Genomic DNA, 24,181 nt, shown 5'->3' on the forward strand with positions numbered 1-24,181 from the left:
GTCCCCGTATTATTGTGACAAATATTTATACTGTTTAATAGGTTCAGAAATCAGAATATCACACACACAAAAACTGCAAATACAGTGACTATGACAAAACATTTTTTACTCTTTATTTACATGAAACCAAACAATACAGATAAAATCCCTTTTGATAACCTAACTGTAACTGTAGCCAATTTGTACAGGCTGAACAACTAGAATTATAGTTTTACAGTACAACAAAAGGTCAAGTCACCTTCCTCAATATGTGTATATCTATACAATCAAAACGCTGTAGCAATATAAAAGTAGAAAATAATGCATGAAATGTTACAAAAATAGCTCGGTCATACCTAATTTTAGCATCAGGGCAAAGTTAAAAAATGCCAAAAATTTCTAAGTCCCTTTGGAAAGTCAGTGTGTCTTTGGTAAGTGGTTTAAAGTTGTGTATAAAAACCCAGTGCTAGTGCAGAAAGTATTAGGTACAAATGAAAGTACTTATGTAGATTTAAAGGCGCAGATGTGCAAAGGTAAAAGAAGAGATGCAAAACAATTTTTCCTTAAGCCAGTTATTCAGGTTTATGGGTACAAGACAAAGAGCCTGGCGTAGGTGAATTTCATAGTTAATATCCTGGATAGCTGGGAGGGTTCTGAAGCTCCTGGTATTTTGGAGGCTGTGGGGTGAATACAGCAGGTATACCCAACACCACAGGGCTTCTGTTGGGGTGGCGCAGCTGGTGAATCATGAGAGAGGACAAACCCAGGCCCAGGATCTAAGGACACAAAGTACATTAAAAGTAAGGAGTCTGTGTAATCCCTCATTTGTCCAGGAGTGGTCCAAAGTAGAAAAGGTTTCAAAGGTTGACATCTGTACACTGTGTTTGAAATCAAGATGTTTCAACTCGCATTCAGACGTCAATTTCAATTTGATGGTACTAGGCCAGGACATATTTAGCTCAGTGTATTATAGATCTTGATTTAAAAAAACACACACCTTTTCTACCATTATTAGTAAGGTTCAAAAGTGTATATCTGCACAATTTCAAGGACAAATATGGACATTTTTATTTGAGCAATACTCACTGCAAGGGCGGCCAGGGTAAAGACAATACCAAGCATGACATCAACGATCAGCAGAACATAATGCATCAGGATGGGGAAGCAGGGCTAAAGGTAAGGGGAAAAAAAAAGTTTGTTTTCAAGAAAGTTGTAGTGGTACAAGTAATTTACAATTAAACAAAGCTAAAATGATTACTTACTGTGCTGTAGACTGTCTTTCTTGTCTGCAGAAGTATCTTTTGCGTCTGCAGAAATATCAGTGAAGTTTACTACCATGCCATTATGCCAAAGATAATAAGTTTTAATACTTACGTAGTAGTTAACAGTCTCGCACTTATCCCCGTACTCCTGCTGTTCGCACAGACAACTATCAGGGATGTTGTTACGCCAGTCCTCATAGCTGAAGAGTCCACAGCAATGCATCTACAAAATACACCACAAATCTCTCAAATTAGACATTTAGGAACATATAACCATATTAGCCACTGACAGTACAGTAATATCAGAAATGCATCACAACAGTAAGCGTTTCTCAAGTCATTCAACATCAATGGCAAAAAAAAATCCCTTTTCAATCTGAAAAACAACAAAAAGGAAGTAGGTGTGGTTTAAAGTATGTGAAATTCAATTCCCACACATTTCCTTCTTAAAGGTTAATAAGTTATGATTAGAGACAACCGATATATTGGCTATCGGTCTTAAATCTCCACCACAGGCCAATATTTTGTTTTGGCCGACCTACTGCCTAAAGAATACACATAAAGCTATATTGAATACTTCAGTGCAAAGCGATAACTGCAGAAAATGTGACTACACAGCACTCTTATGGGTTTGTGGTAAAAAAGGGGCTTTGAGTGAGTTTGTAATAAATTTAAATTACGTGAGCTGTGGAAAAAAAAAAAAAACAATCAAAATCAAACCCACATATCATCCCAAAAATATGGTCAGAGCTTATTTGCAATCGATTGCTCTAAATTCTAAACAAACGGTATCGGCAATAAAAAAATAAAAATAAAAAAACATTGGTGGATCTCTAGTTATGATATGCCAGTTAATATTAGTAAATACAAATTGACAAAAAAATGTTGTCAGTTTCGCATGTTTTACCTGACTCTGCAAGGCATTAGTCATCTCCTGGATTTCATCATTGGCCTCGTCCAAAGGCAGAAACCTGCGGAATGTGTCTTCCAATACAGGCTCCAGCTAAAATAAACATAAACCAAATCGCAGTCATAATTATTATTCAAATTAATATGATTATTTCTAGTACAAGTAAATAAACAATTACCCGTGGGCGTGCAAAGGCAGTCATGATTCCAACTCGAAGCATTATCAGACTCCCAATAACCATGCAGACAAGGAACTGCACAGGAATAAAAACAAAGGATTAGTAATAGTATTGAGGTATTGAAGCCTACATCATAATCAATACAAAATGCTATACTATTTATTTATTACCATTTAAAATTATGACTGAACTGTTGCAAGAGAAAGTGTCTATTTCTTACTCTGTAATTTAAGCCATCTGTCATTATAGTGTTTGATGCTGCTAGGATATTACTCACAGCAATCAGAGGCCCTCTCTTCTCTTTGTGGGCTCCATAAGCTCCCAGAATGGCAATCACCATTGTAATGGCACCCACGACATACATCAGGATCAGGCTGCTCATACGGTTCTCCAGCTGTTGGCAGATACAATAAGCAAATGAGGGCTGCTTTTAATATGTGGCATTTCCACCAGGTGTGTTGTGGACTTACATTCTCTGCTCCATGGACGCTAGTTAGGACCTGGGCCAGCACTGCAAGAAAGATGATGAGGCCTCCAACAATCTGTAAACACAAGTCCAACATATGACATCATCACAATGATAATGTTTAAATTCAGGCTCAAAACTATTCTGTTGAGCTGTGCATACGACTGAAAGGTTTTTATTCTGCACTCTTCTGTTTTAGTGTTAATTTTATGATGATTATTTGTAATTATTTATGTTTTGATTTGTCTGATTTTATTGTCTTCCTTATTCTGTAAAGCAAATAAACTTGCCCTGGTTTGATATTTGAGTAGCAAGTGAAAACAGATTTGAGGATAGGATTTATTTCTAATAAAATACAACTACTAAAACTGTGCAATGCGAACTGTCACACAATTAATTGTAACAAATTGTATAATAACAATATAATGTGTTTTTGTGTTTTGGTAAACGAGTACGTAAAAAAAACCAAAACTGAAACAACCAGGTGATGAGCCCCTGGAGCCATTTAAGATCTTTTTTTAATTGAACAGCTTTTATCAAAAAGGCTCATTATTTGAGCCTCCCCCAATAAGATAAAACCAAAGTTGCACAACTTCCTAGTCCTGACCTCTAAAAACATGTCACAATGACTGAATAAAAGTCTGGTAACACCCAGCTCCATTTCACAGCTGAACAACAGCCAGAAAAACAGATTCAACACAAACCACCCAATCTTTGTTGATAAAATACATAAAAAGACACATGCACAACAGTAGAGTGTTTAGTTGTCCCAAAGTTTACTTTCTACAGGACCCCTGCCCCCACCCACAGTTTACTGCGCACTTTCCCAAATCCGAAAGAGACGAGAATAAAAAACAAAACCTTTGACTTACCGCGAAGATAATGTTAAAAATGGTGAATGTACGTTTGAGGCAAGTGTTGATATCGCCCATTTTTGCAATCTAACGTGGAAAACAGCAGTATATGAAGGCTTAGGAGAAGTTTGTTACTGAATGAGTCCGCGAGAAAGTAGATCGCTCCAGAGCACGAGCTCCTTTATGGAGAAGAGGCGGAGCTTCCAGTAAACGATGGTCAGAAGAACAGGAAGAACAAATATATATACAAACAAGAGTTTAACTAACACTTTTAGTAAGGAGGAACATGAACATGAGTGTTATGTGCTTTCAATAAGTCATAGAGCACATAAACACTGTGACTTAATCTTCATTTTAAACACTTTTTAGTAAAGAAGAGTATAACTCCATATATGGACACACATCCACCTACGTAAATCAAAAGGAGGTTGGATTCCTGGAACAGAAAAGGAAATTTCCCACATTTTGAAGTTTTGCCCAGGCACGATTGGATTTCCCGATCTTTGACAAAAGACTCATGAACGCAGCCTCAGAGCGCGCGCACTGGACGCATTTAGACATAATGAGATAACTATTTTAACTTATTTTATTCATATCGTTCATTCAGCCAGCCATGAATGTGACTGTCAAAGGGATATAGGTCAGTGGTTTGTGCTACTTCTTGCGGTACATGTGGTTTCAGAGCAGAACCACATGTGAGCTCTTCAACACCAGATGGCGCTCATGTTCAACATGAATATATTTCCATTGATCTACTGAAATCTGCCCTTTGGTGGTTGTCTGTAAGGACAAATGTACAGTTTGTGTCACCTGGCACAACCAATAGGCATATCGTCTGTAACGTATGGACAGTCTGTGTAATAATTAGGACCAGGCTCTGCGCAGGTGCCACGCCTCCCTCTTCCTCAGCTCCGTCTCCTCCGCGGGCTCGGGGTCGGAGTCGGACCATCATATCGCTGTTGTTGCTGATGTGAGTGCCCGGGACGGCAGGAGGATCAGTCCCCTCCGGGTGGAACAGAGGTGCAGAGCCTGTCTTGTCTCGGGAAACATGCTGCAGGGCGGGGAACAGGCGTAGGATCTGCGGACTGTCAGCATCAGCAGCATCCCGGAGTGTAGCAGGCTAATTTACGAACATGTAGCTGCCTCTGCCATGTAGCCCACTGCTTATGCGTGCATAACCGACAAGAATAACCTGAACAAGGTTTTTTTTTTCCGACTATCCGTGTAAACAGGGTAAATCAGAAGACGCTGCCATGTTTCTTTGGCTCTCTGTGGTTTGGGTACAGATGCTGATCTCAGGTAAGCTGTTACTGCTGTTATTAATATGTGTAAGGCCTGCAGCTTTTTGCATTCTCTTGTTGGTGATAAAACTAAGCTAAGATAACCAATAATCATAATACCATGTCCAGATCTATAAGACCTTTATTTCAGTTACTTATTGAGACTTTTTTTTTTTAGCTTCCAGCTGTGTGTGTGCTCAAAATAGATCATTAGGTCTGACTGGCCATTGATAATTTTCCTTATTGATTTCTGCACCAGAGTTACTTAATGATTAATTCCCACCTCCAAAACAGTTCAATCAGTCACCACCAAATTAGCTTGGTCAGTTTTGCTGTTCCGCAGGCTTTAATTTTCTAAATAATGTGTGTTACCTTTGAGACAAAAACCCTAATCTCAACAAAAATGGTGCAGAAAATGACACTATTAGGTCTTTGTGTTGTCAAATTGAACTTTGTGTTACATGTTACCATACCTGGCTCTAGCACAGTTTCCACTGAGAAAATACTGGAAAGGCGGCGACATCCAATCAGAGCTGCAGCCATGCTGTTCATAACAACGGGACGCTGTCACTAGGGAGAACAAACGCCAAGGAGACTGATGCTGTGTCAGCCCCTGAGCCATACTAAGCAAACACTATGAGCCATGTGCTACCACTGCAGGCCTCAGGTCAGCGTGGAAGTCACCTGTCAAATAAGTGAAAGTAAAAGGTGGGGTTATGCAGTTGCTCACATATTAATCAATTAGAGGTTGAGATTTGGTCATTTATAATTGTCAGTGAGATGTTACAGGCCTGTATTCATTCACCAAATTCATTGTCTCTACATCTCTGGGGACAAATCTGTCATTTATATTTCCACTGCCTTATGAATGAACTATATTTTTATTATCACAGTTGGGTGATTGGAGCTTCAGTGCAGTGTTCTTTCACATCCTACCCTTCTGACTTGATGGACATGTTATTGGTCAAGGCTCCTGTGGTGCACAAGACTAATAGCACCAGATTCCAAAAGCTGATGTGTTTTCTCTTCATAAACTACTACTCTTGACAAAGTTCTTTTTTCATTTATGATTTTGGAACTATTTTGGAATTTGGAAGTATTATATTTGTTTAGCCTAAACAATCTTTTTTCCTCTCTTAAAGAATCCTCTTCTGGTGATCAGGAGTTGCGCCACTTCCCTCTTCACCGCTCCAAACTCTTGCACCCACACCTGCATCCTCACCCACATCTGCTTCCTCACTACAATGGGGATGAGAACCAAGGCCGATCCCAACAGCGTCACCATGAGGCCAGGTTAGCTAAGGCCCAACCAGAGACCCATTTGAAGTCCAGGTTTCGTCCGGAACATGGACAGTGGGATATAAACCTGTTGGCACGACCGCACCACCATGTAGTACCTGAGCATATTGAAGTGTCTGCACAACACCTGGTCACTGTGGTGAGTAACATGATGTGTAGTGTAAAAATAACTCACTTAGAATAACTTGGATACATGGTGTGTGTTACGAGGTGAAGGTTGTGTTCTTTATTACTTTGTATGTTTTCATTTCAATGCATTAAGCCGGTTTTATAATCTATATCAGTTGTTCTTAAGCCTTGTCTCGAGTATTCCCTAAGTCTTGTCTCATGTGCTATGTACTCCCTAACTTGGATACTAGTCGAATAAATATTTTTTATTATATTTTTTATTTCAATGTTTTAATGATATAGAACTTGGGATTGTGCCACACATTGTGGAATTTGCATTTAGTCTAATGTGAAACCAATATAGATTTTAAGATGCTAAATATTAACTACTTTGTTCATTCTGCATTCATTCAAATTTTTTATTTATTTCTTTTCTAATTTGAGTCCTTGTTAAGAAATACTCAAGTCATGCTATCATCCTAGTTTAGTCCTGGTATAGTAATGTTTTAGACTGGGTTTAGATCTTACACCGCCTAGAACATTTTCATTAGATCACCAGAGATTATCATTGATGAGAACATGCCCTGTATTCATTAACAGCATTCACAGTGATTTGGCCAAAGGCACAAACATTACTGAATGTTACTACGTGTTGCATGCTAATTTTAAATGTTAATTGTTATGGTAATTTGCTAATTTTTCTGGAATCGTCTGTCTTATTTTGATTCAAATCAATGCAGTAATAATATGTGATAAAGGAGGGTTATGCAGTCCCTCACAAAGGCAGCTAAAGTGGAGGTCAAATTAAATGGACAGTGAGTGATAGGCAAGGTGTTTTTGGTTCATCTGCTGTTTCAGAGGAGAGAGGCTCTGCTCTTAGTTGCTATGGTAACGCTAATAATCAGTGTGCGAGAGACCCACTTGCCTCAACAATAGGGTTTAGACAAACAGCACTGACCTTCACAGTGACTTTGGGCTACATTTATGAGAATGGATGCAGGCAATACAAACAACACAGTTAACTATAATTGAAATGCAGATAAGGTAATTGGAAAGACATTTACAGCTACTAAAGAATAATCTAGGTTGCACTGCAGGTAGCTTTAAAACGGCTATATTAGCTTTGTCAATTTATGTTCTGTATCTAGGGATGTGTAACAAAGGCTCATAAGGCCTAATCTCTTGTTTTGGGTGAATAATGGCTGGCCCTGTTAGCACTTGTCTGTCTTACAGTGCCAGCCATATCACAGATGCATTGTGGGAGGACAATCTGCTTAAACCTTGTGCAATAACTGAAATTCAGAGAATGCTTTTTCTATGTTGTCTTATTTCCTCTTATTGACACGTGCAGATTTTTCTGCACCTGGTTTAATTACTGTGTTTATGAATGGGAACAGCAGTGTGGAGGTGCACTTTCTTATGTAACCTCAATTCATATTTGGGTTAATTGAACTTCCTGTGCCTGATCACATGACCCCTCCATCCATATCCACAACTCATCACAATAATGAGCAAGTCACTGATAACTAAGGAATGGAATAGGTGATATCGTGATGATATTTACATTAGTAGTTTGTAATTAATTTGAGCATTTCATTGGTAAATTCAAATCCTGGCTTAAAGAACATTAGCCATTTGTTGATTATCTGCATAATATATCTGAATGTATTAAGTTCCAGTCTATATGTAACTGCAATGCTATTACTAAATGTCATTTCATGTTTATTGGTTTTCATTTTGCATGTGTTTCGTACAACATAGGGTACATTCATCTGAGGATATACATAGCTGGTCTTTCTCTTCTTTCATTCTTTTCCCTCAAAGAAACCACACAAGCGTTAACAATTCTAACCTTATGGCAACCCGCATCATTTGTGCGTTTCACTCAGTGCTGCACGTGTGGCTCACGTTTTTCCTGTCGGCAAAATAGAATGCATGAACACAGTGCTGTAAGAGCATACGTGTTATTACCATGTTCATAGTCCATAGTCTGTGATGGTAGCAGTGTAGGGCTGTCAAAAGTATCAAAAATCAAATATAAAGTGTACTCCCTCAAACTAATATCAAAACTAAATTTGAACAAGTAAATAAAAAAGGACAGAAATCAACCTTTTCTGAACAGCTTTCGAATGATCTTGAGCTGTCTCAGAACTAGTATAAGATCACATATACATGGACAATTCAGGGATTACACAGATACAGACATAAGACAGTACTAGTATTTAATGTTGAAAATGACATCCTGTTTAAATAATGAGTGCTTTTCATTATAATTGGAAGTATTGAGTATCGAGATTATTCCTTAGTATCGATAAGGATTTTGAAATTGTAATATCATGACAACACTATAACAGTGTACACATTTTAAGTGCAAGGTTTTGTTTTATATTTGAAAGATTCTGTTCCAGGGCAAGGGCGACTTATGTCTTATTGTATAGTTATTATTGGGTGGGTAATATTGACCAACATCTTTCTTTTCTTGTATTAGTTGTGGTTTCAAACAATGTGTTCCCTTATTTGGAAGTGCAAAAGTATTTTTCCATTTACATTTCAAATCAGTAAAAGTTTCTTTTTCAGCAGTTTTCATTATATACTTTATATTCAAATTGTGCATATCTTCAAAACACCATACACAATATTAATGATATTTTAAAAATCTGCTCAACTAATAATTAATAGTAAACAAATTCTGCCATCTCCAAAGACAATACTGATGTCTCCCACTTTTGATTGTATCGTCCTAGTTTGGTCCTAGTTTAAGATCAGTTTAGTGTTGATGTGGACTCGTCCAGGTTCAGTCCATGTCTAGTCCATCTTAAATTCCGTGTTTACTTAACTTTAAACTAAGTCTATATTTTGGTGTGTGTTGAAGTTTATTCCTGTTGTTTAATGTTACTCCTTTCCCTATGGTCCTTTCTTTAACTGTATTTGATTGGTGCAAATTGGATTCCCCCTCCCTCCCACGACTGTCTTGAGGGCTATCAGCTAATTAGTGGTCATTACTGTGTGTGTGTGTGTGTCCTACAGAAATAGCACCTGATCCTGACAGAAAGCACTGCAGCATAATGGTTTTACCTGGTTGGCGGCCAATCAGGTGGTAGACTCAGATTTGTGCTGCTATAAGCCAATCACACATCACAGAGCAACTAGATCAGGAAATGGAGCAAAAAGCCCCTCCGCTTTGGTAGATAGGCAGTCCACTGTCTCTCTGCCTCTGACTGGGTTTAAGCCGAGACAATCAACAATGTGTCCATGTTTACGAGGTAAGGGCATCTTATTTCTAGGTTTTACAGACAGGGACCAACTGCCCGCTCACTCCAGCCATTACAGGTTTTTTTGTGCCACACTCTGTTTAAGATACAAGTCTTTGATCATTAAGCTGCCTTTTAGGTTGAAAAAAATGTAATTGAAATTGGTGAAGATTGACACTCATTTGTTTAATTATTTGACACTAAATGCTGTGGAATGTTATTGAAGTTTAAATTGTCATGTCGTAGTAATAATATAATATAAATGCCTGACTTAACTTAATGTGTTCATTTCTCCATTGTCAACTTTTGATTGTTCATTGAGCATTTTGTGCCTTTATTTTGTTTTATAATTACAATAATATATTTCTACTTGTCCTGAAATCTTCTATTATATTATACATTGGCTTAGCTTAGTATCTTTGTGTCTGATGTTTCTGAAAACAGAGGATAGACCAGCTAAAACCAGATCCAAATGCATAATAGCATCATGTGTGTGTGGTGGGTCTGTAGTTATTGTTCCTCATATTGAATTAAGTGGCAACAGAACATGTTGTTTTAGCCATTAGCGATCAGCCGCCTACACGTGGGCAAACATAGATGAGTATAGGGGTTGTTTTGTTCCAGACAGATTTAATAGAAAAACAAACCGTTTAAAGTCATTGGAGTGGCTCCATTATGGACAAAAAACAATACCCGCATGCGTGTGTGTATTATGGCTTGGTTTAAGGGATGAACTCTGACCTTTTATAAATAACATTTGCTGTATTCTCTGTAGAACATATGCTGTTTTTAGATAAAGGTGTCCACATGCTTTTTATCCATTTTATAAGGTTTTGCAAATAATTACATTTTACTCAAGTTCATTAAGTTCTAATTGTCAATAATATGTTGTGGTCTTTTTAGCAGAGAGGTCTAAAGCCAGTATTCAAGCAGCAAAAGCATGTGGTTTGGAGCTGAGTTCAGATTTTGGAAGAAGAAATGTTTATTCTTTGTCTATGCATAGGTTTAGAAAATTAACACTGAAAGAAAGTGATTTTATACTGTCTTACTGTGATATGAAGAAAGATATTGCGAGTAACATTTCAACCAACCCTACCATTTTATGACCACTCCATTGTAAATTAAGAGTGGGTAGGTCGATATGGATTTTCTTTGTAGTAGTAGCTCTTATAGGCGCCAAACATGAGTAGATAAAGCAGACCATAGATCTGGAGCAGACATGAAATAAAAGTAACAGCTCTGGAGGAATAATCTGATGAGGCCTTGGCTTTTAGACTTAGCATTAAGGGTAGTTCACTAGTGTGTTTCCTATTGCAAAGAGTTATAAAGGCAACAAATATACACTTAAGCCACAGTATATAACTAAATTATGTAACTAAAAACATGTCAGTAGAAAATTTCAGTTCTGTCAACAGGACAAAAGTTTTGCTTGGATGAGCAGCGAAACGTCTTCACTCTAAAACTTTTATCAGGTTGAAAGAATTGAATTTTTCTTTTGCTACGGATCATAGCTGAACGGCCAACTAAAAACATGCCTTTTTCATTTTAGTTGTCTTTATTGGATTGAAAAACATTATTCGGGCTTGCTTCTCTGCAAACCTGACTCTTATTTGGCCTAGAAATGTTATTCTTCTGGTCATGAACCTTCCACAGTATGGCATAATAAAAGAGAATAAATATCCGTACACACAGTAGAATACATCAATGAAATACAATTATATACTAATTGTACTGCAAATAGTAGTAATCTTGTGGTGTAATGATTTCTGTCTTCTCGTAGTACTTGGCTGTGGATGTGCGAAGGCTGAACATCAGTCTTCTTCGCTGGTTTCGGGAAGGAGTAGCAGCAGCTCTGGGCGTTCCTGTCAGAGATGTACACATCAACCGCCTCAATGTAAGAAACACAATGGTCCAGTTGCATTGTTTTATTGTTATGGTTCGTCTCCTCTTTAATCAACTTAAGTGGGTGTAATTTACAGGAAGAGAAGAATGGCATCGAGCTTTTCGTGTCCTCTGGTAGGCTAGGGATCTTGGAGCCCCGCCCAGCTGAAGAAGTCATCCAATCACTGAACATCAGGGTCCTCCACCGCCACCTGGGGCATTTTGGCATCACTGAGGTTTCTACAGAGGTGTGTGTGAGAACAGTGCAGCAGCCCGAACAGGAGCAGGGGATAGACAAGAGCTATTAGAGTGCAAAGTGCAGTTTTCAAACTTTAATGGGAAGCTTAAAGACACATCGATCAGCCTGAGGAAGCACACAGACGCTTTACACATTTGGGTAAATTAAATTACTTTCACTTCCTTACAAGATAAATGTTACAGTTTCTCTTGTAATAAAGTTATAGTTACAAATCCCAGACTCCTAATGTGCCAGTAAAGACGTGGTGAGGTGACCCTACCCACACCACACAAGACTTATCACTGTTAATATTTCATTTTTAAGTCAGACTTCAGACATAATTTTTTTGCCTGCGCAATAAGACCCAAGGTAATTTGGAGGATTAAGGAGATAAAAAATACATTAGCAACTTCTGATCTACACAATTTTGTTGCAGAATTTGTTTGTATATTTACAAATAAAGGACCTGGTTTTTCATTCACTATTGGTTTGAACAATCATGAAGGCAATTAAATTGTTTAAAAAGTGATTGAAAACCCTTGTTCATGTATCTCTGTGTAGTTTGATCAATGTACTTTTCTTTTGTTAACTGTTACAGTATGCAGTAAGATGAATACAAAAAATAATAGCAGTTTTTTCATTTACTCTATCCCCTGTTACAAGGCCAGTGCCAAATGCGTATTTTTACATTTGAACATCTATGGTTATATGGAGTTTAAGAGGATGTCTTTCTCTGTTGGCAGAAAAACGTTCTCCAGGGCCAGCAGAAGGATCGCGTGTGGAGCAGAGATGGCTTCTATGCTGTCTTTCTATTCTTCACCATCTTTGTTATTGTCATCACATGCTTGATGGTACCACTCACATTTATCACATCATAGACAAGAATATAAATTTGCTATTATAAATTTGGTCAAACTTGTATTTAGTCAAACTTTGTGTAAAGACTGTCATCATTTGTCCTCTTGACATTATTTACCATGTGGCTAAACCTTTTCACGTCACCTGCCCTGACTTGCTAAGACCATGAGAGGTCATCAGAGTATTTGCGTCTTTGGTCAAAGGCCACTGTGTCTCAACAAACCCACAGTTTCGTCTTTCTTCACTATATAACATTTATGATAATTTATTTGTTTTAGTTAACGGGAGAAATCACAAAAACTATGAAGATTAGATAGACGAACATAATCATAGTGCATTTAAACCTACGTTAAACGTTTCATATTTTGTCCACTAGAGGGAGCACGTGTACTTACAAAGTAAACACTGTTCTGTTTTTGCTCTACAGTGACATCTACCGACATAATGTAAATGTCAACATTGCCCTACTGGGACAATAAGATAAGATAAGATATGCCTTTATTAGTCCCACAGTGGGGAAATTCCAGTATTGCACCGCACAGTTAAAGAACAGAAGGAAAATGGTACATGCAATAAAACAAGATATTAGATAAATAGCTTAAAATAATATAAAAAATAGACTTTAAAAAAAAAACTAAAAATAGACTCTAATGTAACATCTCTGTAAAGTGACTTGAGTATTGCACATAGGTGTGGTTGAATGACACATGTTCAGTGTTAACAATACAGTAAATCTTAAGCTCAGATATAACTGAATGTTAGTTACATCTAAAATTAGTACTGTTGTAGGCCTAAAGGTTTTCCATTGTGTGTTTTGGGAATTTAGGTTTTATACCGACTCAAAGAGAAGGTCCAGATTTCTCAGAGACAGGTGAAAGCTCCCCCTGACTATAGGCCAAAAGTCTGTGATCCCCCAGGCTCAGCTCAGAGCCCAACCAAGGTCACCAAGGTCAGCTTTAACACCACAATCAATTTATATTTTTAATCATGTATGCTACTTAACACCACCCAGTACTTCATGCTATAATTCTTTTGAACATATAGGCTGTGACCGCCAGAAGCATGGTCCAGGCTGAGCTACCTCCTTCTATAACCACACCCATTCCCCAGCAGCAGCCAATCACAACGTGTCGTCGTCTTACGCCTCCTGCCATCCCTATACCAAGGTAATTGTATCAAGATTAATAATCATGATACATAACATACAACTACTAATATTCTTTATTATTTTTTTAGCCCCACACCTCCAGTTGTGAAAAATTTGGACCCCGCTCCCCTAAGCGCCCCAATATCTGCAAACGAGTTGAAACCTTGTCCCTCCCCTTTCAGAATGAAACCTGCTGCAGGACTTCAAGAAAGGTCAGTGTACATATGAATGAACACAAAACAGACTAAAGACAAAGTTACTGTTGGAAAAACAGGATTTTCTTTCATTAATTTACTCTAACCAAGTGTGTTTTAATTTAGAGAGAGTTATTGTGTAACAGTGGCCCAGTATGCATACAAAGCTGAGTGTTTGTGTCTTGTTTGCTCTGCGCTGTTTGAAACTTGATGATTACTGTAGACATTAGTGACAATGAGAAAGGCTTTGAACTGAGGTATGTACAATATCAACACTTTGTCTTTCTATGGAGGAAGTTGAGTACAAAACAGTGTGTGTTATGATGGATCTTAAACCATCGATCAAAGCTGCTGCATTTGTACTTAGGTCAATGTTTATACAGTATATGAACAGAGACACACTTCCTCAGGTCAGTGGCCAGAAATATAAGAACCAAAATGTTCCCAAGACAAGTGCTACTACTGCACCTCAAGGACCATGTTCCTTCCATGTTTATGGATTTTGGAGCCAGCTTCCTTCAATTCATACTATCTACAAATCACTGCTATAAGATGTTTAGAGAGGAGCATCAGTTCATAGGATGAAAGTTTGACCACTCATAAACTAAGGTCAGCTTTGGAATTAACTATTTCCAAGTGAATGTTCCATTACTGCTAAGAGGAGTAATGTTTTGAGTGTTTTATACAGGTTCATACAGAACAATGTGGATTCATTTTTAGCCTGAGACTAAATTGTCACAGGGCTTTGAATTGTGTTTTCGAAAAGTACTTGGCTTAGTGACCCAATCACCTGCATTGTTTAGAATGTGTTGGAAACTATATTTTAACCAATAATGTTGATTTGTATTGAGCATTTTAACGTATACAAGTAGTTATTATTATATTTTTTTAATTAAAAAAGTAAATCCAACAAAGGGTTGCCATTAGCTCAAGTCACAATGCTTAGCCATGGTTCATTTCCCTTTAAAGGGGTTTCATAAAATAACACCTGTCTCTGAGTCCAGAGCGTGCAGGTCTTTATCAGAGGCCTCTAACTCTTCCGCTAACTTCAGATTCAGCCATTTTCTCCAGGTTACATCAGCGTTAATGTGGTGGTCGATATGTTTTAAAGTTAGAAAAGGAAGGAAGATTCCAGACTCGATGTAAGAACAGGATGTTTTTCAGGGCATCTGTGTGTGTGTGCTCTGTTCACTCTGGAAGGCAGCCAATCAGCAATTAGATATTTAGGAAAGCCGCATCCTAGGGAGGAAACCAGACGACACGTACAAGACAAAAGCACATCCCACACTCTACATTTACACACCTTTGCTTGTCCTCTCTTTGCTTCTTGACTTTATGGCCCACAACAACAAGGATTTTTTTAAAGGTGTAAAATAACTGTTTTTTATGATTTTGGTCTATGTCATGGCCCTATAGGCAAACTCAAAGGAATTGTTTAAATTACTTCAATCACACAAATGACATTAAGTAGAACTGAATATTTTTGACAAGTTTATTTGTGAGTTGACTGATTTTAATATATATGTCTTTTGAAATAGTTTGAAACGTCATGTCAGAAATTCCAGATTTATAAGACATGTGTAGCCCTTTTTTACTATAACATACGTACCTGATGATTTTATATGTTTTCCATTGTAAACCACAATATTCATGTAAAATGGCCTAATTATACAAATGGGTCCATCAATTTGCTGTTCAAAACTCCCAAAAAAATTATTCTCTGCTGCTGACCTTCCTAGTACAGATTCCTAAAACAGATTTTAACTTACCCTGAGTTTTATTTTTATTTTTTTTTATTTTTTTTTATCGTAACAAAGAGCCTGCCAGGTAGTTGAAAATAGCAATTCATTTAGACTTAAGCCTCAAATGCAGAACAATACAGGATTACAAACGTTAAGCAATCAAAATACAACTTTGAGTAAGTTTTTAATGAGGGAACACTGTTTTCACATGAACGGGAAACACTTATACACATTATTTTTCCATAATAGGTCACATTTAGTTTATTAAATTTATTAATTTAGTACTCTTACTATATTTCTAATCCTACATTTTCTCATGTTTCAGGCGTGGCTCAAACGTGTCTTTAGTGTTGGATATGTCAGCTCTGGGGGCAGTCGAGCCCCTAAATGTTACTGTGGTGACGCCCCGGGAGGCTGCAGCAAAAGAGTACCTGCTGTCGGCAGGTCGCCCACTGACACGCCAAGAGCTTCGCGAAATCATCAACAACACACACAAACTGCACGCTGAGTTTGCTGTAAGTTAATTTACTTAATAGTACACTCTGTAACTTTTCTGAGGATGGGCGACCTTCAAGGCGATTACTTTGCCTGAAATGCTCCACAATGTGTAATTAAACCTCTATCATGTATTCATTCAGTTATAGGTGTTTTCATGGCTGAAAAATTCACTGAAAAAAAATCTATTCTTACTGTGAGCAGGGTCATGTCTCCACTCTCCACAGATCTGACCTGTAACATGACCTGGGGGCATCATCTGCTTGTCTCCATGGAGATAATGTTTAATGCCATACTGTGTGAAATTCTAGGCAAAGACCTTCTCCATGGTGATTTGAAGAGGGCACCATTTGTATATTTGGGCTGCGATACTTGGCTTTTATGTGACTTTTAAAATGTTTGTTTGTTTTTTTTGTTGTTGTTTTTCTTTTCAGGAAATTCCAATGAACTTTATAGATCCTAAAGAACTAGATATTCCAAACAATGGGACAAAAAACAGATACAAGACGATCCTGCCAAGTGAGTCATTTTGCCTCATATTTTAGAATGTACAAAGTGGAGAGTTGGCTCTTGAAAAGTCAGTTTGTATAGAAAATACTCTCTTATACCTGTACAATAAAATGTGTTTAGGGTAGTACTTAGGATATTGTGTAACAGACCCCCTAACACTTAAGGGTTGGATATTGTTGAATCCTTCTGTTTTGAAATGTGGGCGGTATTATCTAACCTTTGAGATGGGGCGTGGAGCACTTCCTTCCTTCCGCCCAATCAGAATCCTCGGAATGCTCTCCTACAGCTGCTGTCAATCAATCCATTCTGTGTGCTCCAAGTCATGTATATATAGTTTGAATATGTCACAAAAGATATAATGTCTGCATAAAAAATTAAAATAACTATAATATACAAGAATCAGCACCATACTGTAATAGTGAAAATTTTATTATTTGTCCCTAATATCAATAGTTTTTCTCCAACATTACTTTTTCTTACTACTTATTTTTATGTGTTCAGATCCTCATTCAAGAGTTATTTTGAAGTCCAAAAATTGCAATGACCTGCTGGGGTCCTACATCAATGCTAACTACATACGGGTGAGTAGACTGATCTTCTCAAACTAATGTAAAATGCATTAATTGTGAAACAGGCTGCAGTGTTGTCAGTTTCTCTGTTCAGAAGTTAATAAGTCGCTCAGTGAAAGTATTGTCCTGTAGAAGTTTGCACTGTCGCTCTCAGACTCTGATACAATAGCCTTTCTTCCTGTTAGGAAACTGCACTAAAACTGTTCAGAGCTCTTATGGGACCAAACCACAGTTTCCACCCAATGAAAACTGTAAATGTTTCCATTATGACTTTAAATTAACATGTATGTTCTATGGCCCAAAAGTGTCAAACTAAGTCACACTTTAGTCAAAAATCAATAAAATGTTTTTTCCCCGTAATATTTTCATTTCAGGGTTACCTTGGTGATGAGAGGGCATACATTGCGACGCAGGGTCCCATGGTGAACACCGTGAATGACTTTTGGCAGATGGCCTGGCAGGAAGAGTCTCCTGTTATTGTCATGATCACCAAACTGAAGGAGAAAAACGAGGTATCGTAACGTAGAGGACTTTGATATTTCTGCTGTTGTAGCACTATGTTAAATCATATATGTGTTAAATCATATTTTTGCAGAAGTGTGTTTTGTACTGGCCTGAGAAGAGAGGCATCTATGGAAGGGTCGAGGTTTTGGTGAACAGCACCAGAGAGAGCGGCCACTACACGACCCGCAGCCTCACACTGAAGGTGTGTCACTGGATCTTTTTACCTGCTGTCAGTTAGAAAATCTATATGGTTGTAATCAAAAGTACATTAAATTTGTTTGTGAACAGTATGGAAACCAAACACGCACAGTTCAACATTACTGGTACACCTCATGGCCAGACCACAAAACCCCAGACTCAGCGATGCCACTGTTGGAGCTGATGACAGACGTTGAGGCAGAGAGGAGGTCTGCTGCCTCGATGGGGCCAGTCATTGTCCACTGCAGGTATACAAACTGCACATGTAAGCTATACATACACGTTATGTCTCTAGTTGTATGAAATGATTTTTGTTTCTTGCAGTGCTGGTCTTGGTCGGACAGGTTGCTTCATTGCCACAACAATAGGTTGTAGACAGTTGCAGTTGGAGGGTGTTGTTGATGTGTTAAGCATCACCTGCCAGCTCAGAGCAGACAGGTAACTAACTGTCCATTAATAATTACAATTGTAGATATAATTTAATTTAGTTATGTTATGGTTTGAACTTGTAATTGTCTCTACAGGGGTGGCATGATTCAGACAGGAGAGCAGTATGAGTTTGTCCATCATGCCTTGAGCTTGTTTGAAGCTCGACTCTCCACTGAAACTGGACCGTGAAATGTACATCCACATCGGTTTTTACCTAGAGGTTTGCATTTCTGTGTTTATAAAGGAAATAACTGCAGACATGTGGATGTAGTTTGGGACTAAGGACAGGTTGGTGAGTTGCAGTGGAGTGAGCTGGACCGACACTATGGCAAAGCTTTAAAAGAGGGACATCAAAATGAAATATTTTTTTTTCAGTTTTTTTGCTCTCTAGGAAGTAATACATCAAAATGAGAGGCAATGGGTGTTTTGTTATAATGTTAATTCAATGGTGGTTCTATATTCACTAACAATATTGTCTGTCTCTGTCTCATAGGATATACAATATTTCTGTCTCAAGGATAACCATTAGACTGTTAGTATAGACTTTTAACTAGTCTCCCCTACACTTTTTGGAGATTTTCAATATTGTCTGTACAAAAATCACAAAAATGTCCCAATTAATACTCCTATTGTAAATAGGATAGTTCAATATTATGTTCTGAGGCTATTCTTGACATTGATCTGCATTACAAAGCTGTTTACAGGTATTTACACATGTTGCGATTGTCCTCTATAAGCTATGTGGCACAAAAGACGAGTACTAGTACTAAGCTGCATCCTCTCAGGTTTACTACCCCAACGGAGGGCAGCAGAAATCATATTGATTTGAGTCAACAAGAGGTCCCAGCATCAAAAGAGCCATAAAGTGATTTTTAGATCACCAATGTTGAACCATTGCTTATTTGTTTTCTGTATAATATAAATGGACTGAGGTTAGAGTATTTCTAGCTCATGCTTACAATGTGTGATGTGGTTCAATGTCTTGTAAGAATAACATGATTATTTAGAGCAATAGGTTTGGTTAAGAGAGTTTGTGTTTTGCGGTTGCAATCACATCGCACAAAGTAAATATTTTAACCGAAAAAGCAGCCTTTGAAATGGTAAAATGGTACTTGAAAGAGCACTTTGATACAGTCATTTGCAGTTGCCTATGACAAGATAAAGTAATGGATATTAGTCCTTTTCAACAGATGTGCTGTTTACATTCAGTGGTTTCTGTTGCATTGACAATTGTTTATTATGTTGCTTCATACCAAAAATGTGAAATTATTTCTGTCACAGTGGTGGTGAAGTGGTACATTGTATGTTTTAGTGAGTAAAAATCTTATTTTTATACTGTTTTGTAACATATAAAACTTTATTTTAGCACTTTGCACCACGTGAAATGGTTGAAATAGAGGAATGTTTGTTCACATTGACATATTAAATATAAAAACAGAATATGCTTTAAAATAACTAAATTGTTAAACCATTATTTAGAGCCATATTCTTGTTTAGAAAAAAGTGGAAAATTGTCAATTTGGCATTGTGTTATAAAGAGAGGAGATAATCAAGTGAATATTTTTATAGTACAAAGAAATCTTTTTGGACTGAACTTTCAATATGACGCCAATGGTGAAGAACATCACTGGAAGAAAATAAAACCATGGAGCCATAATTGGAGTTGCATCATTGCCATGGACTATTTTTCCTACTGGGTAGACTGGGTCATGTGGCTGTAAGATCATTAACATGTGCAGGTTTATTTTTGAAAACCTGTATAAGTTGTCAGTTGTTTAAAATGCTCCATTTCATTGAATATGGCTCTTTCATGTGTGGACAGACAGTGAAACCACCTCCATGCCCTCTGCAGCTGCGGGGATCACAACACACTGCCTCTGACGTAGAATTGTGAATTTACAGTAGGTCGTGGTTCAAACTGTATTTAATCACTGTTTGACTGTTCAAAGAGTTTAAAGGGATGCTCTAACCTTTTCGATATACATAATGATTTACCAAGGAATCCAGAATACACATCTGTATAAAAAACACAGTTAAATATTTTTCTGGATATGCCATACAACATAGTGATATTAATTTTGCTTAAATTATACTATGAATAATAATACCTTAGAGTGACATACATAAAAGATTACATGTCAAATCCGGGCATCTCTGTAAACCTCTTAAATTTGGGCATTAGCTCAGTCAGGGTACGCCTAATGCCAGTGTACTCTGTGGTTTTAATGTATTCAGATGAATGTTGTTATTGTTCAAAACATAGGATGTGATGTAACTTGTTTATCTTCATTTACGCAAACTACCTGTAATATAAAATAAAACAATGGGGGCTCTGATTTGTCTTCTATTTATTTCTGCATTCAATTATGATACAAGGCCTTAGTTGTTTTAATGGCTAAACCTGATCATTTCATGTGAGTGTGTGGTTCTCTGCAAGTGTTTGGGAGTGAGAAAAGGAGGATGAAGGAAAAGGGTGTGTGTACTGAAAAAAAAAAAAAAAAAAAAAAACCTTAATAAAAATACTAACTTGTGCCATAACAAACAAACATGTGGACTGTTAAACATTAGGCCTGTTTCCTCCACATCCCTAAGTAAATGAATTCATTGGTGACCACAGCATAGATCTTCTAGCTCCAAACTGAAACTGAAATGTCAAAGTCTTTATCAATTGTCCAACTGGAGAAACCAAAAAGCTGTTTTATTCACAATAATATACCAATCTCCGGGTCCCTATTTTGAGTTTTTGACTGAGTTCTCTGACTTTATATCAAGTCTAGTGTTAGCTTGGGAAAGGATTGTAATAGTTGGAGGTTTTAACGTACACATTGGCAATAACAGTGACTGCCTTAGTAATGCCTTCAGTGCCCTACTAGATGGCATTGGTTTTACCCAGAATGTGAATAAACTAAGCCACAGTCACAAGCACACCCTGGATCTAGTTCTAACATATGGTGTAGAGATCAGTGACCTAAATGTCTTCCCTCAAAACCCCATATTATCACACCATTTCCTGATTACCTTTCAATTAAAAAATCTATTTTGTAGACAGTGTGGAAAGAAGCTAAAAGTGTTAAGTTAAATTTAGTTTGTTGAAAGAACTGTGCTCTCCCTAAAAAGTGCTCTTGATGTTGTAGCTCTGTTAAAACAAAAGGCTCCACGGTACAATGAAGAACTGCGCTCACTCAAGCAAGAGGTCTGCAAAATTAGAGTCAAGGCTCCAGTCCCACTCTGAGCACAGAAAATCTGCCTATTGACTTATAAGAAGGCACTGCGGAAGGCCCAAACCAGATTTTATTCAAATTTAGTAAATAAAGACAGCAGGTTTCTGTTCAATACTGTAGCCAGGCTGATAAACTACCACAGTGGGATTGAACCTCCTGCAGGCAATGACTTTTTTCAATTTTTTTTTACAACAAAATCATGACAATTAGAGATCAATAAAATGGCCCTTTAAAGCTAGTGTTCCAAATAAATCCATCAGTGATACTAGACATGTTTACTGCTGTCGACCAAGCAAAGAGACTTCAGTCTTTATGACCTCAAAAACATCAGCTTGTACAGTATGTCTATGCTCCTCAGAGACCATCAACATACAGGTGTCAGACTCCTCAGAGAAATCTGAGCTTTATCTGTGGTGGCACTTCTGGTTAAGTGGGAATCTCATTCATAACAATGGACAATTTGGGGAAAGGTTTGCAGCTAAAATCTGATATAAAGTAGGTTGATTTGTGTAAAATGTTCAATGTCCATGAGTCAAGTCAACAATGCACTGATCCTCTGGGGGGCTTTAAAACAGCGATGTAGTCCCTTTAGAACTTGTTTGCTGTCAAGACGGCCACCCCCTGCAAAATCATACATCCCAGATGATAATAGCGACACCTATGGCATCTTCCACAATAAAGTGAGTTATTTTAATAGATCCATGGAATAGACCATCTCTTATCCTTTTTTTTTATCTCAAAAATCCTTCAAAGAGTTTTAGTTAAGCAGCTTTGTCGCCACCTACAGGCTAATAACTTACATGAAGTTTTCATGAAGGATTCAAAGCTCACCACAGCACAGAAACTGCACTAAAGTCACAAATGAGTTGTTATTAGCTGCTGACAGAGGACTGGTCTCGGTTCTGTTTGACCTGCAACATTTGACACCATCAACATAACATTCTATTGCATAAGGTAGTCCATTACATAGACCAAAACTTAAAGGTGTCCTATAAAAGGAGCCAACCTTAGTCTACTCAGTGGAGGTGCTGTGTGTACTGGCATGTTAGGTTATATACAAACAGTAAATAGTCATCTTCTGTGTTGGTAATAAAGGCACATGGTTTTGCACTGAACAAATCGTCTCTTCTCAGCTCTGCGCTGTTTCTCATTGAAACCACAAGTTTGCGGGCTGTTACATCCTGCAGAGGTTAACTGTGAAAAAGGTGTCAGAGGGGCAGCCCTCAGCTGGTTTAATTGCTATTTATTGGATAGGTAGCAGTTTGACAATGTAAACCAGAGCTCCTCCCCGTGTTCTAAGGCAACCTAAAGTGTGCCGCAGGGTTCTGTACTTGGTCAAATCCTGTTCACACTTTATATCCTGCTGTTTGGTAATATCAGAAAACCTGGCATTAATTTTCGCTGCTATTCTGTTGACACGCAAATGTACTTATCAATGAATCCAGATGAGACTGATGGAGTAGACAAACTTAGTGCCTGTGTGAAGGTCATAAAAACCTGGATGACACTTAATGATCTGCTTCATGACCCTGAAAAAACAGAGGTCATTGTTGTAGTCCCCAAAGGCCTGTGAGACTCTATCTGACCAGACAGAGTCAGTGTATCCTCCAGCTCTACTGTAAGGAACCTTGGAGTCTTATTTGACCAAGAGCTCTCATTCACACCACATACAAACCAATCCTGTAAAGCAGCCTTTTTCCACCTGCATAATATCCAAAATCTCTCTTCCAAAATCAGAAATATCTTGCCTAAAAGTGACGCTGATAGATCAAGCATTTGATACATAAAGGCTGGATTACTGTAATTCCATATTAGCCACGTGCCCTAAAAGCTCTATAAAAGATTTCAGCTGGTTCAAAATGCAGCAGCCAGGCTCTTAACAAGAACTAAAAGAAGAGAACACATCACCCTGGTGCTAGAGTCGCTTCACTGGCTTCCTGTCAAATTTAAAATTAAATTTAAAGTTCTCCTTTTTTAAAGCCATATAGGGTATGGCCCCATCTTATCTGCAAGATGCTATAGCATCATATCATCCAAACAGCACTAAGCTCTCAAAATGCTTGACTACTGCTGGTTCTTAAAGTATCTAAAAGCACAACAGGAGAGTGAGTGTTCAGCTATCAAGCTCCTGTGTTATGGAATCAGCTCCCTGTCCAAAGAGGCCCATTTAAGAGCAGGCTTAAAATGTTCCTCTTTGGAATAGCTTTTGAGCAGGCCAGATCGGAGCAGAAATAAAACCCACAGTTTTAGCCAACTGCCTTAGGTGCATCTCTGCTTGGGAAGAATGGTAAGCACTATCCTCTGTTTCCTCCTACTTTCCCTGTCAACAACATTCACCATTCAGTTCACCTGTAGTTTGTTCATTGCTATTCACATATTACCTGTCCCACTCCCCTCTGTCCCCTCTATCCAGCTCATGCCTGGCCATTGGCTGCCTGTTGATGCCTGGACCCTAGCCTCCTGTATTCTGATCCTGTTCTCTGATCCCTGATCCTCCCATTCCCTCTCCTGGCTGACCCAGTACCTGGCTAGATGACCCCTATCCTGGATGAGCCCTCTTCTCACCCTTGGTATTGAGAGGGCAGTCGATCTCTCCTTCGCTGTTATT

At 38.0% G+C, this 24,181-nt stretch overlaps 2 protein-coding genes across 2 annotated transcripts; one reads left to right on the forward strand and one right to left on the reverse strand.

The window, feature by feature from the left end:
* Positions 1–97: 97 nt before the first annotated feature.
* On the reverse strand, positions 98–3,829 carry LOC117391269 (tetraspanin-8-like). The gene is made up of 9 exons (XM_033989010.2): positions 3,668–3,829; positions 2,800–2,871; positions 2,607–2,723; positions 2,330–2,404; positions 2,149–2,244; positions 1,354–1,464; positions 1,242–1,286; positions 1,066–1,149; positions 98–755 (listed from the first exon to the last, which is right to left on the reverse strand). The coding sequence occupies exons 1-9, from the start codon at positions 3,725–3,727 to the stop codon at positions 606–608; spliced, it is 810 nt and encodes a 269-aa protein (XP_033844901.1). The 5' UTR covers positions 3,728–3,829; the 3' UTR covers positions 98–605.
* Positions 3,830–4,188: 359 nt separating this feature from the next.
* ptprr (protein tyrosine phosphatase receptor type R) lies at positions 4,189–20,687 on the forward strand. The gene is made up of 16 exons (XM_033989009.2): positions 4,189–4,948; positions 6,072–6,367; positions 11,368–11,481; positions 11,567–11,716; positions 12,450–12,557; positions 13,391–13,513; positions 13,609–13,730; positions 13,801–13,923; positions 15,973–16,162; positions 16,577–16,661; positions 17,154–17,233; positions 17,596–17,733; positions 17,817–17,927; positions 18,014–18,171; positions 18,248–18,361; positions 18,448–20,687. The coding sequence occupies exons 1-16, from the start codon at positions 4,903–4,905 to the stop codon at positions 18,539–18,541; spliced, it is 2,052 nt and encodes a 683-aa protein (XP_033844900.1). The 5' UTR covers positions 4,189–4,902; the 3' UTR covers positions 18,542–20,687.
* Positions 20,688–24,181: the final 3,494 nt, after the last annotated feature.

Source organism: Periophthalmus magnuspinnatus, chromosome 23 (assembly GCF_009829125.3).
Source record: "Periophthalmus magnuspinnatus isolate fPerMag1 chromosome 23, fPerMag1.2.pri, whole genome shotgun sequence".
Lineage (NCBI taxonomy): Eukaryota > Metazoa > Chordata > Actinopteri > Gobiiformes > Gobiidae > Periophthalmus > Periophthalmus magnuspinnatus.

Excerpts from the sequence above, each read along its gene's own strand:
- LOC117391269 (XM_033989010.2), bottom strand. The coding sequence starts at position 3,727 with ATGGGCGATATCAACACTTGCCTCAAACGTACATTCACCATTTTTAAC. Across the intron at positions 2,872-3,667 it reads TTTTTAACATTATCTTCGCG|ATTGTTGGAGGCCTCATCAT; the intron begins GTAAGTCAAAGG and ends TTGTGTTTACAG. Across the intron at positions 2,724-2,799 it reads GCGTCCATGGAGCAGAGAAT|CTGGAGAACCGTATGAGCAG; the intron begins GTAAGTCCACAA and ends ATCTGCCAACAG.
- ptprr (XM_033989009.2), top strand. The coding sequence starts at position 4,903 with ATGTTTCTTTGGCTCTCTGTGGTTTGGGTACAGATGCTGATCTCAG. Across the intron at positions 11,717-12,449 it reads TCACTGAGGTTTCTACAGAG|AAAAACGTTCTCCAGGGCCA; the intron begins GTGTGTGTGAGA and ends CTCTGTTGGCAG. Across the intron at positions 16,163-16,576 it reads AACTGCACGCTGAGTTTGCT|GAAATTCCAATGAACTTTAT; the intron begins GTAAGTTAATTT and ends TTTTCTTTTCAG.